This window comes from Halichoerus grypus, chromosome 2, assembly GCF_964656455.1.
Source record: "Halichoerus grypus chromosome 2, mHalGry1.hap1.1, whole genome shotgun sequence".
NCBI lineage: Eukaryota > Metazoa > Chordata > Mammalia > Carnivora > Phocidae > Halichoerus > Halichoerus grypus.
The window spans coordinates 41,373,387-41,398,186 of record NC_135713.1 but is presented as its reverse complement, the minus strand read 5'-3'; the positions used below and the strand labels follow the sequence as shown (position 1 = coordinate 41,398,186).

The following is a 24,800-nucleotide window of genomic DNA, read 5'->3' as shown; positions in this document are numbered from 1 at the left end:
AGGGGGAGCTCTGTGTTTAGTGGGGGATCCTGCATCTGTCTCCATCTCCCTACCTTCACCCCCACCAGTCTTAGCTATCACCTCCTAGTAATACTGCTTGCCCATCACAGCCCGGAGGCTCTGTAACTCTTATGGCCCCACGTGGTCAAGTGCTTCTCACGAGATGGTCCCCAGTCACATGAACACAGTCCTCTGAGCAGGCTCTGTTCTGCCAGAGGAAAGGCATCCAGTCTGTCCCTCAAACACAGCTTTGGTTGAAGAAGCTGATAATTGGATTCTCTTTTGACAGCCAGTTGCCATGCCCCTCATGCACCTGAGTGAACTCTGCTAGCAATCCCTCCCCCATTCAGTACCTGTTCAGGGGGTTTTCGACCCCAGTATCTTCCTGGGCCTGCTTTGTCATATAGTGCACAACCTTCCCAGAGCTATCCCAGTGCCTGCCCTGTCTGCACTCTACAGATGTGAAGCATGCTCTCCTTAAGCCAAAATCAGAACTACATCCTCCCCAATTCCCACTGAGAACTGTCCACCAGGCCCCTTACCACCCTCAGAGGGAAACCCAGACTGCTACTGTGGCCTACAAAGCTCTGCATGATCTGGTCTCTGCTCACCCCTCCAACCTTCCTCTTTTGGGCTCACCAGGCTTCCCCACTCAAGACTTAGTGGTCACCCTTCCCTCTGCTGGAACATTCTTTCCATAACTCATCACTGGGCTCTCAGCCTTCTCTGGCTGCCCCAGACAGCAGGTCCCTCTCTGTTGCCTTCTATCTCAAGGCTTTGTCTAGTTCCTTCAAAGCTAGCGCCCTAAGCCACGGTGGCTCTATTTTCCCTCTAAAATGAGGTCAACTAGAAAAGAATGAATCTTCACTGCTCACCTCTGTACCCTCAACAGCTGACACAGGGCCAGGATGTGAAAGGGTGCTTAATACTCATTGGTGATGACCCAGGCTCCCTTCCTAGTCCAAAGGGTGGCATCTGACCCATAAGGACCTACTCCACAGGCCACCCAGTGACCTAAGTGCCAATTCCCACAGAATGAGCTGGATCAGCCAGATTATCTGTATGGGCAACCTGACATGGACAAATTCACCCCAAGCTACTCCTTATTATCCCCTTACCTGATGGGGGCACACCTTATAGATTTTACCCCCTGTGAGATGAGGTGGGGGCTGTCTAGCTCTGGTTCCATTCTGTACAGATTCATAGAGGGCCAACAAGGAGAAGCAGAGCTGTTCCTGGAGGACAAGATTAAAAACAAAGCAGTAAATGCTAAGAAACCAGGCCTGGTGTGCAGCACCAAATGCTCACTTCAACACCCAAAGAGAAAGAATAAACTATCAAGGCCAGACTGTGCCTTGGAGCCTCACTAGCTTAATGTCCTCTAGGTACAGATGGGGATTCTGAGGCCCTGAAAGGACCAGGTCCCAGAGATAGCCAGCCACAGTGATCAAGGTGCCAGACTTCTGAGGCCTGGTGGGGGGGGGGGGGGGGGGTCTTCCTACTTTTCACAGGGCAGGGGATGCTTCAAAGATAAGCTAATATTTGATCTGAACTTAAAAGAGGCATGAAATTTTCGATAGGATGTTAGTATGAAGAAAAGTAAATAATGTAAATCACACACACACACACACACACACACCACCACCACCACCACCACCCCCCCCGCCCCCCCCGGATGTAACGACACTCCTTCTCTAAGGGCCTGGAGAGGTGATAACCACACACTGCCAAGTGCCTTCCTTCCTTACAACAACCTCATCGGGTCAGTATTTTGGTTATTTCCACTTTGTAAACAAGGAAAATGAGGCTGAGAAATGAAAGGTAGCTTAGCAAGGTCACGCCCAGTCAGTGGGAGAGCCAGGATTCCTGACCCCAGAGTCCGGACCCACTACCTTCACCAGAAGAACTGACTGGAGGGAAAGGCCTCGCATACCTATCGTGACCTGGCTGTGGACGATCTCCCAGGCCCCCGACTGCTAGCACCTTGTGTCCAACACAGGCACTTGTCACAGGTGGCTCATCTCGCCCAGAAAGCAGACACCAGCCTGCTCCCTAAGTCCCTATCTGCACTGCTGCCCCCGCCACTCACCTTGGAGTCTTCTGTCCCAAAGGGGATGCCACACTGTCTCAGCAGGTGCCGCAGTTCCTCCTCACTGTACGAGCCAATCTCCTCGAGCTTGCAGGTGCCCTCGTGGAGTAGCCTCACCAGGGCACTGCCATGGCCTGCAAGAGATGACCCTGCTGAAGGGAGGGCACTGCCACCAGGCAACAGAGGTCACGGGGAGTCCGTGTGTGAGGGTGAGAACCAGGGGACGAGGCCTAAGTCCAGCAAGCAGTGCAAGCAGGCTCTGCCCCGAGCACTGCCCTATGTGCTGAGGGAGGTGGACTCAAGGCAGGTCTTATAACTTCTGCAGATACATGAAGTCTCTCAGAACTGGCTTTCTGCCCCTGACTGTCTAGGGGAGAGATCCAGCAGAACCCCCTTGCAAAGAACCTCAAAATGAGTAAGGTTTTAATCTTTTAAGGTTTTTCAGAACCAAGATCTCAGAGGTTTACCACAAGGGCAGCAACACGAGGAGGAGTAGGTCTCATTTCAAAAACGCTCTCTTTACACTGTGCTCCTGAACCTGCCTAACCACAGTGAACTATGTGGGGGCCTTAAAAAAGAAAACCAATTTCTGGGCCTTGAAACAGCAAGAATGAGGTAGGACCTCAGCATCTAATGTTAGGAAGCACTGTCTGAGAACCAGTGGATCACAACACATTAAATACTTATAAAATCATCTCAGTGGGTCATATCCAGAATTTTGAAAATGAAATAAAACAAAATATATTCCACTTGGTAAGGAAAGGTATTGTTTTGTGAAAGTTGGCTGGCAGCTTTTCAAAACTCTACACCTTGACTTTAACCTCTAGGGCATTTTGTCACACCGTGTCATTATCCTTCTAGAAAGAGCCCTCTCCGTGAGCCTGCCCCTGCCCCCGCCCCGCTCTGCCACTCATACTGGCTGGCCATGGAAATGTTCCCAACTCTGGCCTGGGCCCTTCCCTGACCCAAGTCAGCCACCAGGTGGTCTTACCAGGTACTGGCTGCACATCCAGGTTTTTGTCCTTCTCAGTGTTGACGACCACAGCTCCTCTCATGAGTGGTGGGAAGAAGGGGGCAATAACAGAAGCATCAAACTTGGTGATAGGGATGCTGGCAGGGAAGGCCACCTGCTCAATCACCTCTGTCTCCATCGTGGCCCAAAAGTCCTCCACGTTTACCTCACTAGGGCCCAAGAACTCAGGCCAGGTGAACTAAAAGGTCAGGATAAAAAAGATCAAACTGTAGGAGCCACAGAGTATTAGCAACACAAGAGCCCACCTTCTTGATCCACTCGGGACAACAAAGTGGGGGGCGGTATCAGACAGCCATGCACCGCCAGGGTGCCCGCCCCCAATTCTGACATCTTAGTACCCGACGGCCTTTTGGCCACATTCCTCTCCCCCATACTTCAGCTCGCCCCAATACCTAAACAGCGCTCAGTCCCTTCTGCATCTGCCTCTGGTCAAGTCCTTTCCCGGACCTGCCAGAAAAGCGGAGCTACCGCTGAATACCTGTTACACGTCGGACACTGCTTAACTACTGCACAAGTCTGGGGGGCTGGGGCGAGACTACCACAGGCAGGGGCAGAGTTAGAACTCGAACTAAAGTCTAGTCCCAAAGGCCAAGCCGTGCTCCCCACCACGTGTGACGCTAGTACGCACTGTGAGTACACAGCACAACCCTCCCGCCACGCTTCCCAGCTACTGAGCCCGCCCTCCCCACAAAACACGGGGACAAGGAATGCCAACCGCGTGTGCTGCTGGGCACACCGACTGATGTGGTGACGGTCATCAGGCTAGGGGGTCCTCCTCTATACGGTCCCTGAGGGGAGAGGCCACCAGACAGTCTCCTCCTGGACAACTGCCAATGTGAGTTTTGTTAAAAGTAACTTCTTGTTTCCTCTCACTGACTTCAGAATACCCTCTACCTGCTTCTCCGCCCATGCACACCACGCTGCACACACAAAAGGGAGAAAATAAAGTAGGCCCTGGTCTCTAGAAAGATATACCTAGTACTGTAGAAGAGAAGAGACATGCATACCGAGAGTGAAGGGAATTCTACTCCATTCTGTGAGAAAGAGCCTTGATCGGACAAGGCAGATGCCAGGTAGGACTAGGAGACATGAGCTTTTGCAAGAGGGTGGGCATCTGTTTACTTCTGGAAACCAAATGGTCTCTGCAGCTAGACGTCTTTTTAAAAAAAAAAAAAAAAACTTGGGCTCAGAGTCCCAGGAGTTGCTAGCGAGCATGGCAGTGCTTATGAGCTCAGATTCTGGAGTCAGAGAGACCAAGGTCAAGCCCCAGCTCTACCCCTCCTGACTGGGTAAGCATGAACAAAACCCCTGGGCTTCAGTCCCTTCATCTACAAAAATCTCACAGGGATGGGGTGAGACGTCAGTCAAGCACCGAGCCCATCGTAAGAACTTGGCATATGTAGTAACATGCTCAATGAATTCTAGCTGGGTCACTAGTAATACTGCCATTAGGGATGCCTGGGTGGCTCAGTCGGTTAAGCGTCTGCCTTCAACTCAGGTCATGATCCCAGAGTCCTGGGATGGAGCTCCGTGTCGGGCTCTCTGCTCAGTGGGGAGTTTGCTTCTCCCTCTCCCTTTGCCTCCCTCTGCCTGCCACTCTGCCTGCTTGTGCTGTCAAATAAATAAAATCTTAAAAAATAAAAAACCCCTGCCATTAGATTACCATTAGACAAGCAGATCTGAATGAGGGTAGAAATAGCCTCCTGGTGAGATAACAACACAAAACCAAAATTTTTTATTGGTCATTTTACCTACAAAGAATACTTAGAAGACTCCAGAAAGCATTATGCTTACTTTCATAGATCTTGTTATGCACCACCATCCTTCAAATGGGCTATGTGATCAAAATGTATATATATATTTTTTTAATTGGGAAGAAAAGGAGGAATATGCATTAAATCCCTAAGAGGCTCAGCTGGCCATGCCAAAATGCATCTTTTTGCAGAGAAAATCCAAGCTTTTCTCTAGAGGGCCCACACCACCCCCGGTGGTGAGCAGGTGAGCTGCAGGTCCAGTGCCTAAAGAGACACTTGATGTTTCAGTCCTTTCTCAGTCACTGTGCTGGAGCTGAGGGGTGGAAAGCTCACTGACCCCAGCCCCACCCCCCTGCTACTACTGGCATACTCACAGGGCACTCCATGCCTATGCATGCAGACCAGACCTCTCAGCATGATCATGGGAGAGAGTGCAGCAATCTATGTGATTTTTTAAAAACAATGTGTACCAGGTCAAGAAAGATTCCTATTTTCTCAGTTTACTAAGAGTTTTATCATAAAAGGGTGTTGAATGATAATGAAAGCCCTTTTTACATCTATTGAAATAATCATATGGGTTTTTTTCCTTTAAACTGTATAGGAGCAAATTACATTAGTATATTTTCTAATGCTGAAACAATCTTGCTTTCCTGGGATAAGCTTGTCATGGTGGGTTACTTCCTTCACTGTTAGATATGACTGGCCATTATCTTATTCAGCACAGTGGCATCTATATTCATGAGTACAATCAGCTCCAATTTGTTCTCTTATATTAAATGTCTGGCTTTATTTTCAAGGTTATCTGGCCTTATCCAATGAGGTAGGGAAATACATCTGGTTTTGCCATTCTTTTATGATCAGAATCATATATTTCTTGGCTGTTAGAATTAATGTATGAAGCCATCTGAATTTGGTATTATCTTTATGTGAACACTTTTTAGTTAAGAACCAAGTCACAGATCAGGTCACTCTTCCTCAAAACCTGCCCACAGCTCTCCATCTCACTCGGTGTTAAGTCCTCCCAGTGGCCTCCCGCAGCCACTTGCACCTCACACGTCCTACCACTCTTGCCACTGCTCACGTGCTCCAGCCACACTGGCCTCCTTACTGTTCCTTAACCAAGCACAGTAAGCCCACCTGAGACCCTGTTTTGCTGCTCTTGCTGCCTAGAATACTCCTCCCCTGAAAGCTACGTGCACGTCAGATCTCTTCTCAAATGCCTCCATGTCAGAGAGGCCTCCCCCTGACTACCCTCTAGAAAACAGGAATCCCCCTCTCCACCATGCTGTTCTCTCCTTTCCTGCTTTACTATTACTATGCTACTTTTAATTACTACATACCGCCTATACAATAGACATTAATATAACATATGCAATTATTAATAATGTTTGTTTCCGGGGCGCCTGGGTGGCTCAGTCGTTAAGCGTCTACCTTCAGCTCAGGTCATGATCCCAGGGTCCTGGGATCGAGCCCCACATCGGGCTCCCTGCTCAGCAGGGAGTCTGCTTCTCCTTCTCCCCCTGCTTGTGTTCCCTCTCTCACTGTGTCTATCAAATAAATAAATAAATAAATAAATAAAATCTTTAAAAAAATAATAATGTTTGCTTCCTGTCTTCCCAAACCAGAATTCAAGCCCCATGAACATAGAAACTTTATAGGTTTTTTACCGCCCTGTCCCAAGTGTCTAAAAAGTGCACCTGCTTCATGTTTAATAAATTCATTGAAAAATAACAAATGCCTCTATTTCCATCCAGCCTTCCTTAGATGAAAAAGCCACTCGGCTCTCCCAGGCAGGACAGGAGCCATCTGCTCCTGGGACAGCACGCAGGAAGGTGGCTGCCAGAAGTGTGAGGACGGTTCTAAAGGTGGCCAGGAGGCACTTACTTCCACACTCTTCAGTGCCAACACGTTTTCTTCATTCCTCTGGGCCATTTCCACTTTGGGAGCCACACCACAGATGCCACAGATCATGTCATTGTAGTCTCGGACAGTGAGGCACTCGAAAGCCCAATAGCCATTGCACAGCAGCTCCTGCAGCTGGCTCAGCTCCTCAGAGGTCAGAGTCTTCTCTGCAAGGAGAGCAAGAGCTCTGAGAAGGTCACAAAAAAGACCCCGCGGCCACTGGGGATGAGCCAGTGGCCAGCAAGAAAAGCGACTTTGCAAGACTGCTGCCCTAAGGACACCCAAGAACACTTACCACCCCGAGGGTCAAGCACCCTGGCCTTCGAGGGCTCGGGTGGCAACCCCAAAGGGCAATTCTGGAGTTATTAAAACTGCCTTGTGCTAGCACCTACTAGGCACCAGACCATATGCTGACAGCTTCAAATACATTATTTCATTTAACTCTCACGTCTTTATGAAACCGAAGCTAGTCTCATCCCCATTTTACAACTGGAGAAACTGAGACACAGAGGATAACTGGCTCAAAAATCACGCTGCCACTAACTGGCAGAGCCAAGACTCAAACACAGGCTTCTGTGACCTTAGAACCTTTGTCCTATTCCATCTGACCTCACAGCAGGCAAGGTGCAAGGGAACTGAAGTCTACAGGGATAGGAAGGGAAAAGCATCAAAAGAAAGAAGGAAAGCAAGGAGAAAAAGAATTTCTAATATTAAGGAGGGTGATCCCCATCTTCAAGTCTCAATATGAGCCTTGGGGCTGGTAGCAGACCTCCAGAAGCTGTGTATTCAGAATGAGTCCAATTAACATGCAGCGAGGCCACCTCTACCTATCATCAAAGGATCAACTTCTAAAGAGTCAGCTTAACCTTGTGCTGAAGGTCCCTGGATGGATGGAAAGACTCACGCTTTTGGCATTTGTAAAATTAAAAAAGAGGAGTGCATCAGGGAAGTCAAGAATGTCTCTTTTTCAAACTATCAGATTCTTCTCTAAGATGATTTTTTCAACCAAAGCCCATCGCTGAAAATTCCCAGGGAACGCAGGACTAGACTATGGGAAAGGGAAGAAGCCAACCTGTACCTGTCTGCTCCTGCACCGACTTCAGAACAGTGCTGATGGACACTCTGGGGTCCTCTCCCAGCTTGATCTGGTTCCGGATTGCAAAAAGCAAGTCCAGGCTCACTAGTAGCTTGTTCCCCACATTAAAGAGACCTGCAAAGTTAAAAAGAGGCAACAGAGAAACTCACTGTAAAACATCCACAATGGAAAAAATTAGAAACAAATTAAGTATCCAGCAACAGGGGAATAGTTAATTATGGTACATTCCTAAAATAGAAAATTATACCTCATTAAAAAGAGTAACACAGACCTAAATGCTCCGGCGTGGAGCTGTCCATAATACACTGTTAAATGAAAAAAGCAAGCAATGAAATCCGTACAGGAATTTTTAATTAAAACAAACAAAAAACCCAAAAGCCTCCGTACCGCCCAGCTCAGCACTCATGACCACCAGGGCCCACTCTTCCTCTACTTCTCAACAACTGCATCGTGGGTAAAGGCCAGGAGCACCCTCTAGTCCAGGGATGTGTAGGAGATGTAACAAAAGCAACAAAATCAGCCACCCCTAACCAAATCCCGAGATAAAAGACTTGGAGGGATTTAAATGCAGTCAATTTAAGACGAAAAAAAGAGGGCAATTTTATATTTGCACAAATTCGCACAAAATCGAGTTCTAGAATATGTGCTCCCATGAAAGAAGAGTATAGAGGAATGGGGAAGGCCTTTCTGAGCATGATACCAAATGCTGAAACCAACAAAGGAGATGATTAAGTATGATTACATAAAAATTAAAATAAAAACAAAAGACAAACAAACCCTCCTCCCCACAAAAAAACAGAAAAATACCTTTGTGTCCAGGAAAAAAAAAATCACAAAGTAAAAGACAATGGATAAACTAGGGAAGAACTCGGTCAACATTCCAATGAAGAATGGAAATGTTCACAAAACTCACAGAAAATATTAAAAAAAAAACAAAAAACATAAAATCCTCCTGGTAATCAAAGAAATGCAAATTAAGAAATAATACACTAGTTTTCACCTACCAAACTGGCAAACTTTTAAAAAATTATAATATTGATCTACAAAAAGTTCCTTAAGCTGGTAAGTGAGTTTAGCATGGTCACTGGATAAAAATGGGTTTTGTCTACCCAATCATGTTTCTACACTAACACTGAACATTAGAAACTGAACCACATTATTTACCATGGAACAAAACGAAATAACTTAGGTATAAATCTAACAAAATATGTGCAGGATCTATATGCTGAAAACTACAAAACACTGATGAAAGAAATAAAGGAAACTCTAATAAAATGGAAAGATGGACAGGTTTAGGGATTAGAAGACTCAGTATTTCTAAGCATGTCAAGCTTTCACAAATTGATCTATATAGATTCAACGTAATCCCAATTAAAATTCTAACAGGATTCTGCAGATACTGAGAAGCTGATTTTAAAATTTATATGGAAATGGAAAGGAACTAAAAGAGCCAAAACAATTCAGGAAGAACAAGGTTGGAGGAGTGAGACACTAACTGACTTAAAGACCTACTATCCAGGCTGTAGTAATCAAGACCAGTGTGGGGCGCCTGGGTGGCTCAGTTGGTTAAGACCAGTGTGGTATTGGCAAAAGAAAAGACAACATAAACCAATGGGACAGCGTAGACCACACGTATATGATCGGCTGTTTTTCAACAAAGGAGCCAAAGCAATTCAATGGAGAAAAGACTACCTTTCAACAAATGGTAGTACAACTGGATGTCCATATGCAAAAGAAGAAAAGAAAGAACTCAATCTGGGCCTCCCACTTTATATAATAATGAATTCAAAATGAATCACAGACCTAAATATAAGCCATAAAATCATAAAACTAGAAAAAAATAGAAAAAATATTTATGATCTTCACCTAGACAGAGACACCTTAGACCATCAAAAGCATAATCCCTAGAAGAAACAACTGATGAAGTGGTCTTTGTCCTAAGAACTTCTACTCTGTGGAAGATTCCACTTAGAGAATGAAGAGTCAAGCCAGAGCCCATAAGAAAACATCTGTAAATCACTTATCTGACAAAAGACTTATGGATCCAGAATATATAAAGAATTCTCAAAAAAAAAAAAAAAATTCTCAAAATTCAACAGTAAGAAAACAATCCAATTCAACAGGCCAAAGATGGAATAGATATTTCATCAAAGATGACACATGGGTGGCTAATAAACCCATGAAATGATGCCCAATATCATCAGTCACCGAGGAAATACAAATCAGAACCACAATGAGGTACCACTTCATAAAACCATCAGAATGGCTAAGAAAAACAAGAACGAAAAAAATAAACAGTACCAAGTGCTCACAAATGGAGCAAAACAGAACTCTCACTCGCTGTTGGAGATACTGCAAAATGGTACAAACATTTACCTAACAGTCTGGCAATTCCTTTAAAAATAAATAAATAAATAAATAAACCTACACTTAGCATATAGCCCAGCAATTTGACTCCTCAGTATTCACCCAAGAGAAATGAAAATTTGTGTTCACACAAAAGCCTGTATGTGAATGTTTACAGCAGCTCTATTCTTAATAGGTGTCAAAACCTGCTAACAACACGTATGTCGTTCAACAAGTGAACAGATAAGCAAATTGTGGTACTCCACACAATGGGAAACTACTCAACATGAAGAAGGAACTATTGATACATGCAACAATATGGATGACTTGACTTTTTCTTTTTTTTTTTAGAGAGAAAGAGAGTGCACATGAGTGGGAGGAGGCGCAGAGAGAGGGGCAGAATGCCAAGCAGACTACATGCTGAACCCGGAGCCTGACATGGGGCTTGATCCCAGAACCCTGAGATCATGACCTGAGCCAAAACCAAGAGTCAGACGCTCAATGGACTGAGCCACCGAGGTGCTCCCAATATGGATGACTTTCAAAGGCATGACGTTTAATGGAAGAAGCCAGACTCACTTAAAATGCTACAAACAGGGGCGCCTGGGTGGCTCAGTTAAGTGTCTGCCTTCGGCTCAGGTCATGATCCCAGGGTCCTGGGATCAAGCCCCGCATCGGGCTCCCTGCTCAGCGGGAAGCCTGCTTCTCCCTTTCCCAATCCCCTACTTGTGTTTTCCCTCTCTTGCTGTCTCTGTCAAATAAATAAATAAAATCTTAAAAAAAAAAAAATGCTACAAACACTGTGTATCAACTATACTTAAATTAAAAAAAAAACCCTCATTTTTAAAAATGATTTTGTAAAAATGCTACATACTGTGACATGAGTGACATTCCGGAAAGATGGAGCTATAGGAATGAAGAACATTATCAAATGGTTGCTAGAGGCTAGGGGTCTGGGGTGGGTTTGATTACAAGGGCACAGTACAGGAGAAAGGTTTTGGGCAATGAACTGTTCTATTGATTGCGGTGGCAGTTAAACATCTCGGTGCATTTGTCAGAACTCACGTAACTGTCAAACAACAAAGTAAATTTTGCTGTATGTAAACTTAAAAGTAAAGGTAAAATTAAAAAAAATATATTAATCCTAGGTACTACTGGCCTAGACAGACTGCAGGGAAATGGCGTTCTCATTAACTATTGGCAAGACCATAAAATAGGACAATTCCAATTGGGCAATATAAGACATTAAGAGCATGAATTCAAAACAAGGCACCATAAGGTTCTGAAGACAAAGAGAGTAACAGATACTCTTTAATCTTCAGCACTCAATTCTACACGTGAAATTCAAGATCCAAATTCTGACACTGTTGGCACATGGTGAATGCTCTGTAGTGTTTGGCGTTGATGAATGTTTAGGGGGGATGGGTGAACACGCAGCAATTCCGTGTGGAGCACGTGCCCAAAGGAAATAATTAAGGCCTGCACACCATGAGTTAATTACAAGGAGGATTCTAAAATGGAGTCCCATGCACCCCTTAAAAATGGTCATGTATTTCTCCACTTGCTGGCACAGGAAGATGCCCCTGATACACTGCTAAACTTAAAAGGAATATTCCAAAATAACACCCAGCACAATCCCACTTCTGTCGAAAGAAAAACTATAAACCCATAAACTTCCTACAGCCTTATATTCTGTATGGATAAAAACACATCTGAAAGATTAAAGAGCAGAATGCTAAGTGTTTATCTCATGGCAGCACAATTACTACAGGTTTCAGTTTCTTCTTTATACTTGTCAGCATGTTCCATTTCTTCCACAATGAGGATTTGTTATTTAGCAATGAACTTTGTTTAAAGATCCCAGATATGAGAGTCCTAACACTTGATAGATAAACATCATCTTCTGGGGCTAAGACATCCAGAAGGAAAAACTGCCCCTTTCTCAGAAGCCCCATCTGAGAGAAAGCCCAGTGCTCAAAGGAGCAAGGTCTAACCCCCAGAGGCTGTGCCCAAGCCTGCTTTGGGGCCCTCCGAGGGAAGAAAGGCTGACACGCACCTGTATGGATGTCCATGAAGCTGTGCAGGGCCAGACAATGAGGGTTCAGGCACATCTTCACTTGGGCAGTCACCACCTGCAGCCGGCTGGCTGTCAGCAGCCAGCACTCCTGGGGCCCAGCCAGGGAGCTAGTACCAAAACATCACCAACAGAAAAACAGAAGGGAAATCAACTTAATGCAGTCCCAGGGCTCAGTGATCAATGGCAAAATTCTCAAGACTAATGCAGTAGGCAAATGAAGGTGCTGGGGCTCGCGTTCCAGGGTTTTCTAGGTGGGTATTCCCACTCTGCTGGAATGAGGTCTGTGGAATCACCCCTGAAGTTAATGTAACTCTTAATTTATTACCCAATTTAACCAATCCCCCTGAACTCCCAAATCCAAGCATTATGCTGGGCAGTCCAGATGTAAATAAAATCCTAACTTGGTGACAATAACTTTCAGGCATTTTTCATTAAAAATAATAGACGATTACGAATTATTATTATTTTACTTTAGCAGTTCAAAAGCAAAGGAAACCTAAGAGAAGCAGAGAATAACACCTTCAAAGGCTATAGCTTTATAGCTGTCTGAAAGGGGCAATATGGGCCAAGGAAGACAGGGCAGCTGGGGACGGGGTAAATCTCAAAGGGGTGCTTACTTTTGTCCCCCTTTGAATAATGGGCTGCTACAGAGTAGGCACTGCGTGGACGGAGACTCATAATAATTCGACCAAGAGGTCTGCTCGATGGTGACTGTCTCTTCACTCACGTTGGACAGAATGAGTCGAGAGCTGTTGAGTTCGTGAATCAGGGCGAAAACCTCGGCCAGCTCTGACTCGTTCTCAGGAATCTGCAGGACTTTGCGCAGCAGCTGCAGCGTGGACTGGCGCTGGATCTCTCTCTGGGCCAGGCTCAGCGGCTCTGTGGCACTCAGCACATCTGGGAGAGGTGAGTTGACCTCCTGGGAAGAGAGCGGACTGAAGGATCAGCCAGCACCCAGGGTACCACCAGCCTCGGGCTAAAACACGGAGAGGCTGCAAGTGACAGAGGGATGGGCCCAGCCATGGTACAGTGGGGGGAAACCTAGGCTTTGAACCAGCTCAGTTAGTAACTCGTTGTGTGACTCAACGCAGGTGCTTTCTCTCTCTGGTGCTAGGTTCTCTCTCAGTGAAACGAGAGGATGACACACACTGCTTGGTAATAGTTTCAAGAGTCAGCTTCCATTCACCAGGGATGGGATTTGGAGAATAACACACCCAGGTCTCAATTTTGGACATGCCATGTAACAACTATACATGTGTGAACCAAAGCGATTTAGTTATCTTTCTGAGCCTCAGTTTCCTCACCTATGAAATAAAGGATGAAAATACTAGTGATCTCCTAGAGTTGTTGTACGGAGTCAATAAAATATTGCAAGTAAAGCACTTAGCACAGTACTGGGGATGCAATGAAAGCTCTATCAATGGTAGTTTTGATATGTAAACAACGATCTGTACTGCTTCAAGTATTTCTCTTTAACACTTTTATCTTCTGGGTACAAGGGAACTACATTAGACACCAGTCAGAGGCTTTCAGGAACAAGGTTCTGAAACGCTCATTAAAAACAGATCCTTTACAATCCCTGTACAAATGCAGCAGGAATCCCTCCCTCCCTCATGCTCCCAGAGTCCATTCTTTTACTGCAGAATTCACTGACTCACAGTTGGTCAGACTATTCCCCCATCTCTGGTGAGGATAAGGTCCCTGCTTATTTACAGATTCCCAATACCAGCATAAGGGCACACAAAAATGCTAATTCATATTTGCTGGACATATTACATGTTGCTTTGCAGAAGTTAACTGCTAAATAACAAAAAGGAACTTTCTAGTAACTCTGCACACCTACAACAACTCTTGGTCTCATTATCTATAAGTTTGGCTACCTATCTTTCTCCCCCACTAGACTGTGAGCGCCTCAAGGGAAGGGACCATATCCTATTTATCTTTGTATCTCCAAAGACCTGACCTATGGTAGGCATTCAATGTATGCTTGCTGAAAGAATGAATGAATGGCTGCAGAGAGCTGACTGACACTAGGATTTGCCCTCGTAGATAGTGTGTTCCCAGTCATGACTATGCTGAACCATGGACTGGAAGAAGAGTTGACAGGAATACTATATCCTTTTGCTCTGAGCCACAGATGAAAGATGGAAAGGAACGAAGACCATTCCTGCCCAGAGAGGTTATAGTCTTAATTACAGTCAAGGACAAGCGGCACAGAAAACATATGGCCACCAGGGGGCCCCAAAGAGCACCACACACAAAGGTCCCCAGGGTCTCTGACCAGTGTTTCAGTTTATGAAAAACAGTAATTACATTTTATTTCTCTAAAATTTAGGAAGTTAAAGGTGACAGAATGTCAGAAGATAAGTGTCCCGTGGGTAGGCAGCTATCAGCCAAAGACAGAAGAATATAAATATAAATTTCAAAGACTAGGATTTGAAATCAATTGGCTAGAAGTCCCCAGACCATTCCTGTCTGACGTGGAAAATTAGGTCACTTCATTATCCTAAATCTAGGGACCAACATCCATTTCCATACTGCAAACCACACCAACAGCTACAATCAAATAGGAGAAAGGAATGTTCAGAGCCTCTATCTATACGGAACTCAATTCCATTCTATAATCACTGATCAACACATTGATTATGCACACTCCAGGGTCAGATGGTATGGCAAAATAGATACACCTGCCCTAAAAGAGACTGTGGTGTCACCGGGAGTCAAGACAGAATGTTGTCAAATCATGGGCCTCAATGTGACCCTACGGCCTAAAAAACAAATTGCCCGGTTTAGCATTAAAGATCTTCCACAGTACGGCCCCAATGTGCCTTTTGTACCTTATTTTCTGTATTCCTCCCTACATATCCTCTTTTAGGTGACTGGAACACCCTCCCCAGCTCTTTGCTTTTGCCATTGCTTATCCTTGAGTATGGAATGCCTTCCCCTTCCATCCAAATCCTGCCCACCTTGCAAAGTCCAGCTTAGACCTGGAGTGGCCAGGCTCCACCTCGGATCCTGACCTATTCTGGATGCCATCCTCTTTTCCCCCAAAGGCAGATCAGGGAGATCTGTCTTCTTACCCTCATCCTAGTCATTCCATCTGCTGCCTCAGGTGCTGTATCTTTCTGCTCGCTTAAAGAAATTCACAGGACCTCTAAAGATACCCATTTTTCCTGGTTCTGATAAATAAAAAACAAGTCCTAAGGAGCCAAATGGAATGTGTTTTACTATCCAAATAGCTTGGTCCAACTTCAGAGAGATTTGCCAAGACTGCTAGAAGTAAAGCTTTGTGTTGAGCCAAAAGCTCTGCAAGGAAACTGAGAAGCAGTGATCTAATCTACAAAGTCTGAGGGTTGGCATTCTCTACATACCACGACACTATTTACAGGTCCTCCACCAGGTCTCAGATCTAAAATAATGTAACCCCCCTTCCATCCCTCTCTTCTTCAGAATTCTCTTTAAAGCCTGTGTTCCCATTCACCTTGGGGAATGAACTCTTGGTCCACTGGGCTAGAAGGTTTTCAGAGATTAAGGTACCTAGCCAACCTTCTCAACTTAACAAAGAAGACAAGGAAGCCCAGAGAGAAGGAGGCTAGGTTAAGAACTTAACAACTGGTTACAGTTCTGGTGTTCTAACCACTATCATGTACTAAGAAATCATTTTCTATTTCTACTAAAACAGGTGCACCAACAGAGCTCACACAAGGTGATGGGATGTGTTTAGGGAAGGAACTCACGAGAGCCTTGGTGGTTTTCTCAGTTCGGTCTTTGGCAAGGTTAAAACCACAACTGGGACAAATCCGTGGTTTATGCCTGTTGGTGTAGACGTAGTTACAAGAGGGATTCTTGCACTTTCCCCTGCCTCTTGAAGTAGCCAGGCCCAAATCCTAAAAAAGTAAGACCAATATTTAATTCCACAAAAGTTACACCTGGGCAGAGTAAAAAACCAGGATGACCAGCTATCAGTCAAAGGTGAGAGTGACAACTGCAAAAGTACATGCAGACTAACTTCCAAAAAGCCTTGGAACAAGATCCTTTTTCTGCGGTTATCCCCTTTCAACGTACTACAGCCTGTGTAATTTTGGCAAGTCCCTGCTCCCCATCTGTGAAACGAGTGGACTCTTAAGGGTCAGAAATTCAAATGCCTTCAGGGTCCAGGCCACCAGCAGAGTGAAGCAGGCCTTTTCTAACAGAGTGCTGGATACTGTGGTGAACTAGAGAGTCCATGCCCTGCATGAAGACAACCGTGACCTCTGCACTACCCTGGGCTCCTACGCCATCTAGGCTCCTACGACATCTGGGCTCCTACGACATCTGGGCTCCTACGACAAGCTGCTATCTAATCAGCCAAAGAGAAAGGTCCTGAAAGTTCCCCCAGATGGTAACCCTAGTGCCTCCTGTAGCCAAAGGGACAGGGAAGTAAAGGTACAGACGGCATGGAGTAGGCAATAGTAATTAGGTCTCTGGGGAAAGAAAACTGAGCAGGTATCCAGGATAAAGGAGATATTCTCCTTAAGGATCAGGCCAGAGTATGCACTAATCCACCATACTGTGCTGTCTTGTTACTACGAAATCCCCAGCAAAGGGCTTGGCCAGGGCAGGTGCTCAGGAAATATTTTTTGAATGAATGAATGGTTCTGCACCTGTCTGCCTTTATCTGGTAAAAATTTTCAAAAATCCAGCTGCTCTCTCAAAATCTGTGTATCTTACTCAGCTCTGCCAGAGAACCTGCCAAAAGGTACCTGGCTAACTGGTACCTTAAGGATCAACAAAATTAGAGAATATTAAGAGCAAGAAAAGCCCCAACATGATATCCAAAATGATGCAGCACTTTATAGATGGTGAAAACTAAGGACCAGAGAAGCAAAGAGCCTTGCCCAAGGTCATGTGGCATGCTGGCGGCAGAGCCAGAACCACTTCTGGACTAAGTCCTTCGAGTGTTTATTCTACTGTTCCATGTGGCTTACCCTGCTAAAGGATGACCCCAGAGTCACACATTTGTTTACTGGGATAACACATGTAGTGTTAAAAATAAAAGGTGGGTGGGAAGGGAAAACCTTGGTAGGAAATGCCAAGCAAAACAAAGTTGTTTTACCAAAGCACTTCTCAAATGCTTTGAGATACCAGTACTGAATGTGACTGTGTTAAGGAGGATAAATACAATTTTCTCAAGCTTATCTGTGGAAAACACTTCTGAGGATAAAAGGTCCAAAGACTGTTGAATGCTAAAGCTGGACTAGATTCTCATCTCCAATTACTCTCCAAGAAATATCCAGGTCTCAGCTGGCCTGCACTCTATAGATCTTGTCTGGGAAAAACCCAGCTGATTCACCCAACAGCTATCATTGGTATCAGTGATGGCCTCTTCAGGACCAATGATCTATCCCTGACCCTACTATCACTCCGAACTACTACTCCCCACCTCCCTCAGACTTCTACTCACCCTCCGCCAGAAAACCAAAACCACTTCCATGTCAGCCCATCACCTGGCTACACTTACCAGCGTTACAGTGCAGCTGTACTTGTATGGAGGAAACATATCTGGCTTGACCTCTACAACTTTCACCTGAGATGTCCTACTGGCCGGACCGTTTGAGAGCTGTGGATCAGAACAAGTGATTTAGTTTATCTAAGGGTTTAGATAGTTTATCTAATTGAGGTTTATCTAAAACCTCAAACTGTTGAGGTCCTATGTCCTGAAACAGCTTGAGGAGATAGTTTCCCAAGAGAATGTGTAGAGCTATGCTCCATGTGAGCCTTCTAGGATGCTAGCCAGCATCACCAGCCCACCAAAGGTTGAGTATCACTTCCAAGTCCAGGGCTGCCACACTCTCTGTGCAGCTTCTAACACTGCATGTTAGAAACACTGTGAATCAGATGGACAACTAATACCAAGTGAGAAAAGCTCATGATGGTTATACATGCAAATATGTGGTTGAATAATGTTGGCACAGAAGGAAGTCTGAGAGACTGTTCACTAAAATGTCACAGGGTGAGAGGAAGATCATGACTGTTTTCCCTTTTACCACCATCTATGAAATTTTCCAATGTTTGGGGCACCTGGGTGGCTCAGTTGGTTAAGCAGCTGCCCTCAGCCTGATTTTCCTATTTCAATTTGGTCTAACAGGGTTTCCGAACTACAGGTCGCAACCCACTGAGGGGTTGTGAAATTAATGAGTTGAAACGAGCATTTTGCAAAATGGAAAATAGCAAAGTGACTACATATATATAAAGACATAGATAGCTTCCTTATACTTTTTACGTATACAGGTATGGATAAGTTTACTGGGCTGTGATGTAAAAATGTGTTATTGAGGGTCATGACCCAAAAAAAGAGGTCTAGTAAATAAAATGCTGATTTAGGGAATTTTGATCATAACTATTCTAGTCACATATGGAAAAAGAACTAAAAAAACAAAAAACCTAAGAGCAAGTGTGCTTGAATACACTGAATTTCTGGCACCTGGGAAGCCTCTAATAACTCTATCATTAAGTTGAATGGATTATATACTGGCTACAAACCAGAATGTGGAATAAGAGCCATGTTTTTTGGTTTTAAAAAATCCTATTAAAAAACACACACAAATACAGGAAAGGACTTAAAGGCTGAATGGGTGCAGACTGCCAATAGTAGTTAGTTCTGGGTGACAGGATTACAAGGGACTTTCTTTCTTTCTGCCTTACCTGAATCTTCTATAACCACCATGCATTCATTTTTTTTAAAAGAGGCTAAAGAAATAAGACAACTCAATGCAATTATCTAATCCTAGACTGAATCCTGTACTGGAGTGGAAAAATGCTATAAAGGCCATAACTGGGTAAAACTGATGAAATGGGAATGCAAATGACAGACTGAAGTATTGTATCAACGTGTCAGTAACAGAATACCCTCCTTAGGAAATACACACTGAGGTATTAAGAAGCCAAAAGACATGTAACTTCCCCTTAAACTACCTGTATTTTAGAAGCACACAGGAGGACAAATGACAAAGCAAAATGGGTGATAACAATAAGTGACTATGGATAAAAAGTACATGGTTGCTCTTTGTACTATCTTTACTCTTGCAATGCAATTTGTTCCCTAAGTTTCAAAACTTTTTTTTTTTTAAGATTTTATTTATTTAAGAGAGTGAGGGAGAGAACAAGTGGAGGGAGCAGACAGAGGGAAAAACAGGCTCTCCACTGAGCAGGGAGCCCGACACAGGGCTCGATCCCAAGACCCCAGGATCATGACCTGAGCCGAAGGCAGACGCTTAACCGAATGAGCCACCCAGGCGCCCCTCAAAATTATTTCTAAATTAAAGGTTTAAAAACACGCATTCATTTTATAACAAGAAAAGAAATTTAACTAAAAATAAATAACTCATTCATGCTCAACTTCATTCCAGAAGTCTAACAGTGTAAGAACAGGCTTTTTGCCTATGGCTTTGAGACACTAAATAAAAGTCCTGTTCTCAGAGCAGCAGGCCTCCCAGAAAGCCCCACCTCTGGAGAACGGGTCTTACCTTCACCTCACTGGTGTTAGATGGCTGTTGGATTGGCTGGCCCAGCTGCTTCAGCGTGCTTGGCTTCAGGCCACAAGTCCTCACAGAAGGGGTTTTATCTGAGACAATCAGGAGCCAAACTGGTGACTTAAGTGCATTCAGAGTCTCCCCAAGTCTCTCAAGTCCATTCTCAACAACTCCCACTCCTGTCCCCTTCCCATTGGACAGCTCTCCACTCCCAGGTTTGTCCCAGCCCCTTACCACTCAGGGGAAAGGCCTGCCTGGCCCTGGGCAGTCCCATGCCGCTGCCTCGGCCCACATTAGATGGGGCTGGGAGAATTGCTCTCATGGGTCTTGCTGCAGCCAGTAATGAGGGTCTGACCCGAGCTTTGCCTTTAAGCTCCGGGACTCTGGCCCCAGGGGTGAGCAGGTCAACTCTGAAAAAAAAACAAGAAGGCAAATCTAAAAATTCCAGACCAAGGGGAAGAAAACCGAAGTACAATCTCCGAATAGCATTTTAGTAAAGGGATAGTGTAGTAAACTGTCAGGCTTTAGACATATATTTCATGGGGTCATTATGAAGATAAAAAAGCACAAAATAGTACCCACAATGCAGAATACCAACAGCTATTGTAGTTATACTATCTGATCTGCCTCCAATTAGTATTTAAAGTTTATCAGTCTCCCTTGTGAGGGCGGCTAAGAGATCCTGCAGAACAAAATCCACACTTTTTTTTGTAGCCCCGGCGCTGAGCACAGGCTACATCATAAAGGGCCTCAATACACATTTGCCAAGTGACTCACTTGTCCAAAACAAAAGGTCTAGACTGCATGGCTTCATTCTCTAAGGATACAGAACCATCCTGAAGTATACTGTTAAATAAAAACAGGCAAGATGTAGAAGTATGTAAGTTATGCTACCATTTGTGTAAAAAAAAGGCAGGAAAAAATATATACATACACATACACATGTATACATACACACATATGTAGTATGTGTATAAAACTATGTCTAGAAACACAGGAAGGTGGGAATGCTGTGTCTGGAAAATGGAAGTGGGAGTGGAGGATGGGCTAGAAGAGAGATTTGTTTCAGTTTTTATCTCTTGAGTTTGAACCATGTGAATATATTTCCTATTCAACAATAAAATGTTTTAAATCAAATAATATACACCAGAATTTCTAAGCCTTGGCACTACTGACATTTTGGGCAGGCTAATTCTTTGTCGGGGCCTGTCCTGTGCACTGCAGGATGTTTAGCAGCACATCTGGCCTCTGCCCACCAGATACCTGCAGCACCTCCTCCCCCACAGCTGTCACAACCCCAAATGCCTCTAAACATTGCCTCAATGTCCCCTGGGGGCAAAAGTGTTCCCTGTTGAGAACCACTGATATAAACAAATAAGGGCCATAAGGGCCATTAGTCATAAGACCACAATCGCCTCTGGGAAGGGGCCACATGAAAAATCTGGTCAGGCCTTTAAGGAGAGAAGGGGAGGAAAAATAGCCCATATTTATGGGCCTCCTCCTATCTGCAAGGCACTGGGCTATGCATGCTTTACACACAATCTTGTTCAGGCTGTTAAGGTCAGCCATTAAATTTTAGATATCTTTCAATACCCAACTCAAGATTTTTCAGGAGAGAATGGGCATGAAGGGACAATGCCCAAGATCAAACGGGCATGAAGGGACAATGCCCAAAGTCAGAGACAGATCACAACCGAAACTGAATTCTCTGACCACCAGGACAGGGATCATGCTAATAAGATGTCTTAATAAGGTGTTTTTTTTTTTTTTTCCAAATCTAGTATCCAGGATTGGATACTAGTTTGTAACACCGCCCTCAGCCTGTACCAGCAGGACCCTAATAACTGCTTCAGAGAAAATGACAAGAAGAGATGTACAGGAATTTAACAGCAAAGCAGGGATAGCTGAGTGTAAGAGGAAAGACAAATCATTCCATGGCTCTAGGCCTTGGTTTCTGTATCTCTAAAATAGAAACCATTAACTGGGTTAACTCCTCCCTCTTAGGAATGCTCTAAGAACATAGGATAAAACAAGGAGCATTTCGCAACCTGCTATTCTAAATACAATCCTATAATATATGAGCACATTAATTTACCCTGTAGGCTTCTTAGGAGCAGGGAGAGGACTGGAGGTGCTGGTCCTCTCAGCTGGTGGTGGTATGTCTGGTCCAGGACTGTCATTCTCAGTTGTCCCCAGAGAGACCTCAGGCTGCACACCACTCTTGACCACCGGCGTCTTCGTGGCTGCCGTACCACGATTCCCAGGAGCTTCCTTGACCAAAACATGGGCATCTGAGATGATCACTTCCTCCCACTCATTCTCCTCACCCACTTCTCTTGGAGGAGCTACACTTAGGAGCTGGCTTACAGCTTCTGAGTTCTCCAGAGTCAGTTTGGAGGCGTTTTCCTTAGGGGAGTTTTGCTCAGTGTTGACAGGCTGCTGATTTCTTTTAACCACCGAGCCTCTGGAGGAGATACCAGGAGCCAATTCCACTTTGACTTTGGCTGGCTTTTCCTAGAAAAAAAAATAAGAATGCCTGTATGCATACAGCATTTTACAGCGGACACCACATCACAACTATTCTCTCATTCGATCCTCACAACAAAAATGTATGGGTAACAGATTAGGAGACAGAGACCCAGAGAGAGTAATAGGCTAACTTAAGGGCCCAAGTACAAAACTGGCCTGAATTTAAGTCTTCTGACTTCAGGTCCTTTTCACTACAGTATTCAACACCCCAGTTAGGATAAAGCTGTTCTCCTCCTAACAAATTTCTCATTGATAGCTTCTTTAAGTTTCAGCAAACAAACGCTGGCATTTTGGGCCTGACCTTTCTTCAAAGCCTGCTTCTCTACATCTAGGTAGAAGCTGACATATTGCCATACTGGGCCTAAAAGTTCTAGATTGTTTGTTTTGGTGGTCCTTTTATGAGATTCAGTTAATCCCAACGTGGTCAAATCTCACACGGAGAGACTCAAAGCTTCCAATTCTATTGGGGAAAACTCTTCTGTCCCAGATTCTTTCAGGTGAATCTTAAGGCTGACCTACACCCATGCCACAAACTTCTCCCTTGGTCAAATTCACTCAAACATATTAATTACTTACTAGAAAATACTCAAACTCACTAAAAATACCAGCTGCTATTTCAGATCAACCTACTTTAAAAAATTCCTTGGTGCGGTAGCTTTTATCCCATCAGCATTGCTGTGGAAATATACTATTATTTATGCACACACCTGTACACATACACATCTAAATATAGGTATATTTATATACACACACATAAACAATTTTTTTTTTTTTTTAAAACAGTGTCGTCTCCAGAACAGATCTCAGGAAAGTTTTTAAGGATGCCATGTGAATAGCGAAAGGCACTATAAACGAGGATAAAAGCTGGGTTCCATCTAGGCTGTGCTTCACATCTAATTACTTACGTCACCTAAGACAAACTTCGTTAGAACCCTCATTTCGCCTCCATGAAATAAGAAGAGTCAGGCTCTCAGTGTTCATCAACAGCAGTACAATAGCCTTTTGGGTAGCCCAATTCATGGTGCAGGATTCCCCTGCACATTGCAGAAGATTAGCATCTGTGGCTAATGTTATTAAATTTCAGTATTCTCACCCAGTCACTGACTACCAAAACCCCTCACTTTTCCAAAGCCACCTGGGCAGCACATTGCCTCTGATTAAGAACCAATACGGATGACCTTTAAAAAAATCTCCAGTAAAGCATTCCCAGATTCTAACACACAATAATAATCCATAAAGACAAGTAAATACAGAGAAAAATTCCAACTGCACAGAGCCCACTGACTGCTGGAGAGGGAAAAGTCAGCAGAAAAACAGGAGACAAGTTAAACTAAATCCCTGCAATGAAATCTCTGAGCAAAGCACTGCCCACTAAGTGGGCTATTTTAGATAAAAATCCTTTGCAGGGAGACTGAATAATTTAAGGAATCAGAGCAAAAAGCTAGCTAGTGAGCTCACATTTCCTTAACTCAGCCTACCCTTTTAGATGTCACTTTCTTTTAAGATGGAAGGTAAATACTACCAGTTGCCCACTTACAGAGACCTCAATTACCACTATCAGAGAGCCAAAGGAGTGAGGCTTTGGGCTAAAGAGCTTTATACACCATCTTTTGTTCCATCCAATTCATTGGGAACAGTGCCAAACTTTCTTGGGCTAATTTTAGCCAGTATGAACTCTGGAACAATACAAGAAAAGGTGAGTCATTTCCTGATGGGCATGAACACATTTGGAGCTTTTAGGAACTATTTATGCTTGCTGCTTCAAAAATCAGAACTCCAGAAATCTTAAGATTCTGCAGCTAAACAGCATAGCAATGCCTAAGAAGTGTGATTTAGTGGAAAAGCACTGACATAATTAGCTATGTGAACTTAACAAGTTACTTCTCTTGAATGTATTTTTCTTCAGCTAGAAACCTGGACTATCTAAAAACCAGTGTCACTTTTATCTCTAAAATTCCAAGTGCAATGATGCTAAAATGTTATCCTTTTTCTTCTTACACTCACTTATTCTGATCCTATGAGATTTAGAAATCACAGCACCTACTCTCTACATGGCAGTTCTTATAAAAACCTTTGGAGAAAAAAGTCTGACTTAGCAAGTCAAGATGGGGGACAGTAGCTAAGAAAAAAACTGGTTTCACATTATGAGTCTGATCTTAGAAAAAGAACCATGGCTCAAAAGTTATTTCAAAAATCAAAGGGGGAAAATGGACATAAATGAAAAAGAAAAGAAAGCCAAAGTAAAAACAGAACCTGAAGGAGACAAGGCCACAGGATCCGTTAGAACTCTTCCATGCAAAAGCACAAGAAATAAGGTCATTTGACAGACCTGACAGACAGCAGCGTGCATCTGTGAAGAAGAGCCAAGGAGGATCCTGACTATCCTATTCAATCTCTCTACTGCCGCTGAGAAAGTACATTTTGGGGAGAATAATTAAGAGCGGGAGGAAACCGAATGGCTGC

At 44.2% G+C, this 24,800-nt stretch overlaps 1 protein-coding gene across 2 annotated transcripts in view; it reads right to left on the bottom strand.

Annotated features, from left to right (window-relative positions):
* Positions 1-24,800, bottom strand: part of HMGXB3 (HMG-box containing 3) — a 45,032-nt gene that overhangs the window by 3,101 nt on the left and 17,131 nt on the right. The window contains exons 7-19 of one of the 2 annotated variants that reach the window (XM_036080656.2): positions 22,176-22,322; positions 21,904-22,079; positions 20,043-20,218; positions 19,803-19,900; positions 17,798-17,896; positions 16,035-16,184; positions 12,915-13,216; positions 12,277-12,404; positions 7,857-7,988; positions 6,761-6,945; positions 3,081-3,300; positions 2,090-2,223; positions 1,119-1,235 (exon numbers count right to left, since the gene is read on the bottom strand). In XM_036080656.2, the coding sequence (XP_035936549.1) occupies positions 1,119-1,235; positions 2,090-2,223; positions 3,081-3,300; positions 6,761-6,945; positions 7,857-7,988; positions 12,277-12,404; positions 12,915-13,216; positions 16,035-16,184; positions 17,798-17,896; positions 19,803-19,900; positions 20,043-20,218; positions 21,904-22,079; positions 22,176-22,322 (2,064 nt within the window). Of the gene's footprint in view, positions 1-1,118; positions 1,236-2,089; positions 2,224-3,080; positions 3,301-6,760; positions 6,946-7,856; positions 7,989-12,276; positions 12,405-12,914; positions 13,217-16,034; positions 16,185-17,797; positions 17,897-19,802; positions 19,901-20,042; positions 20,219-21,903; positions 22,323-24,800 lie in introns of both variants that reach the window. The other variant, XM_036080655.2, reaches the window with a different exon arrangement.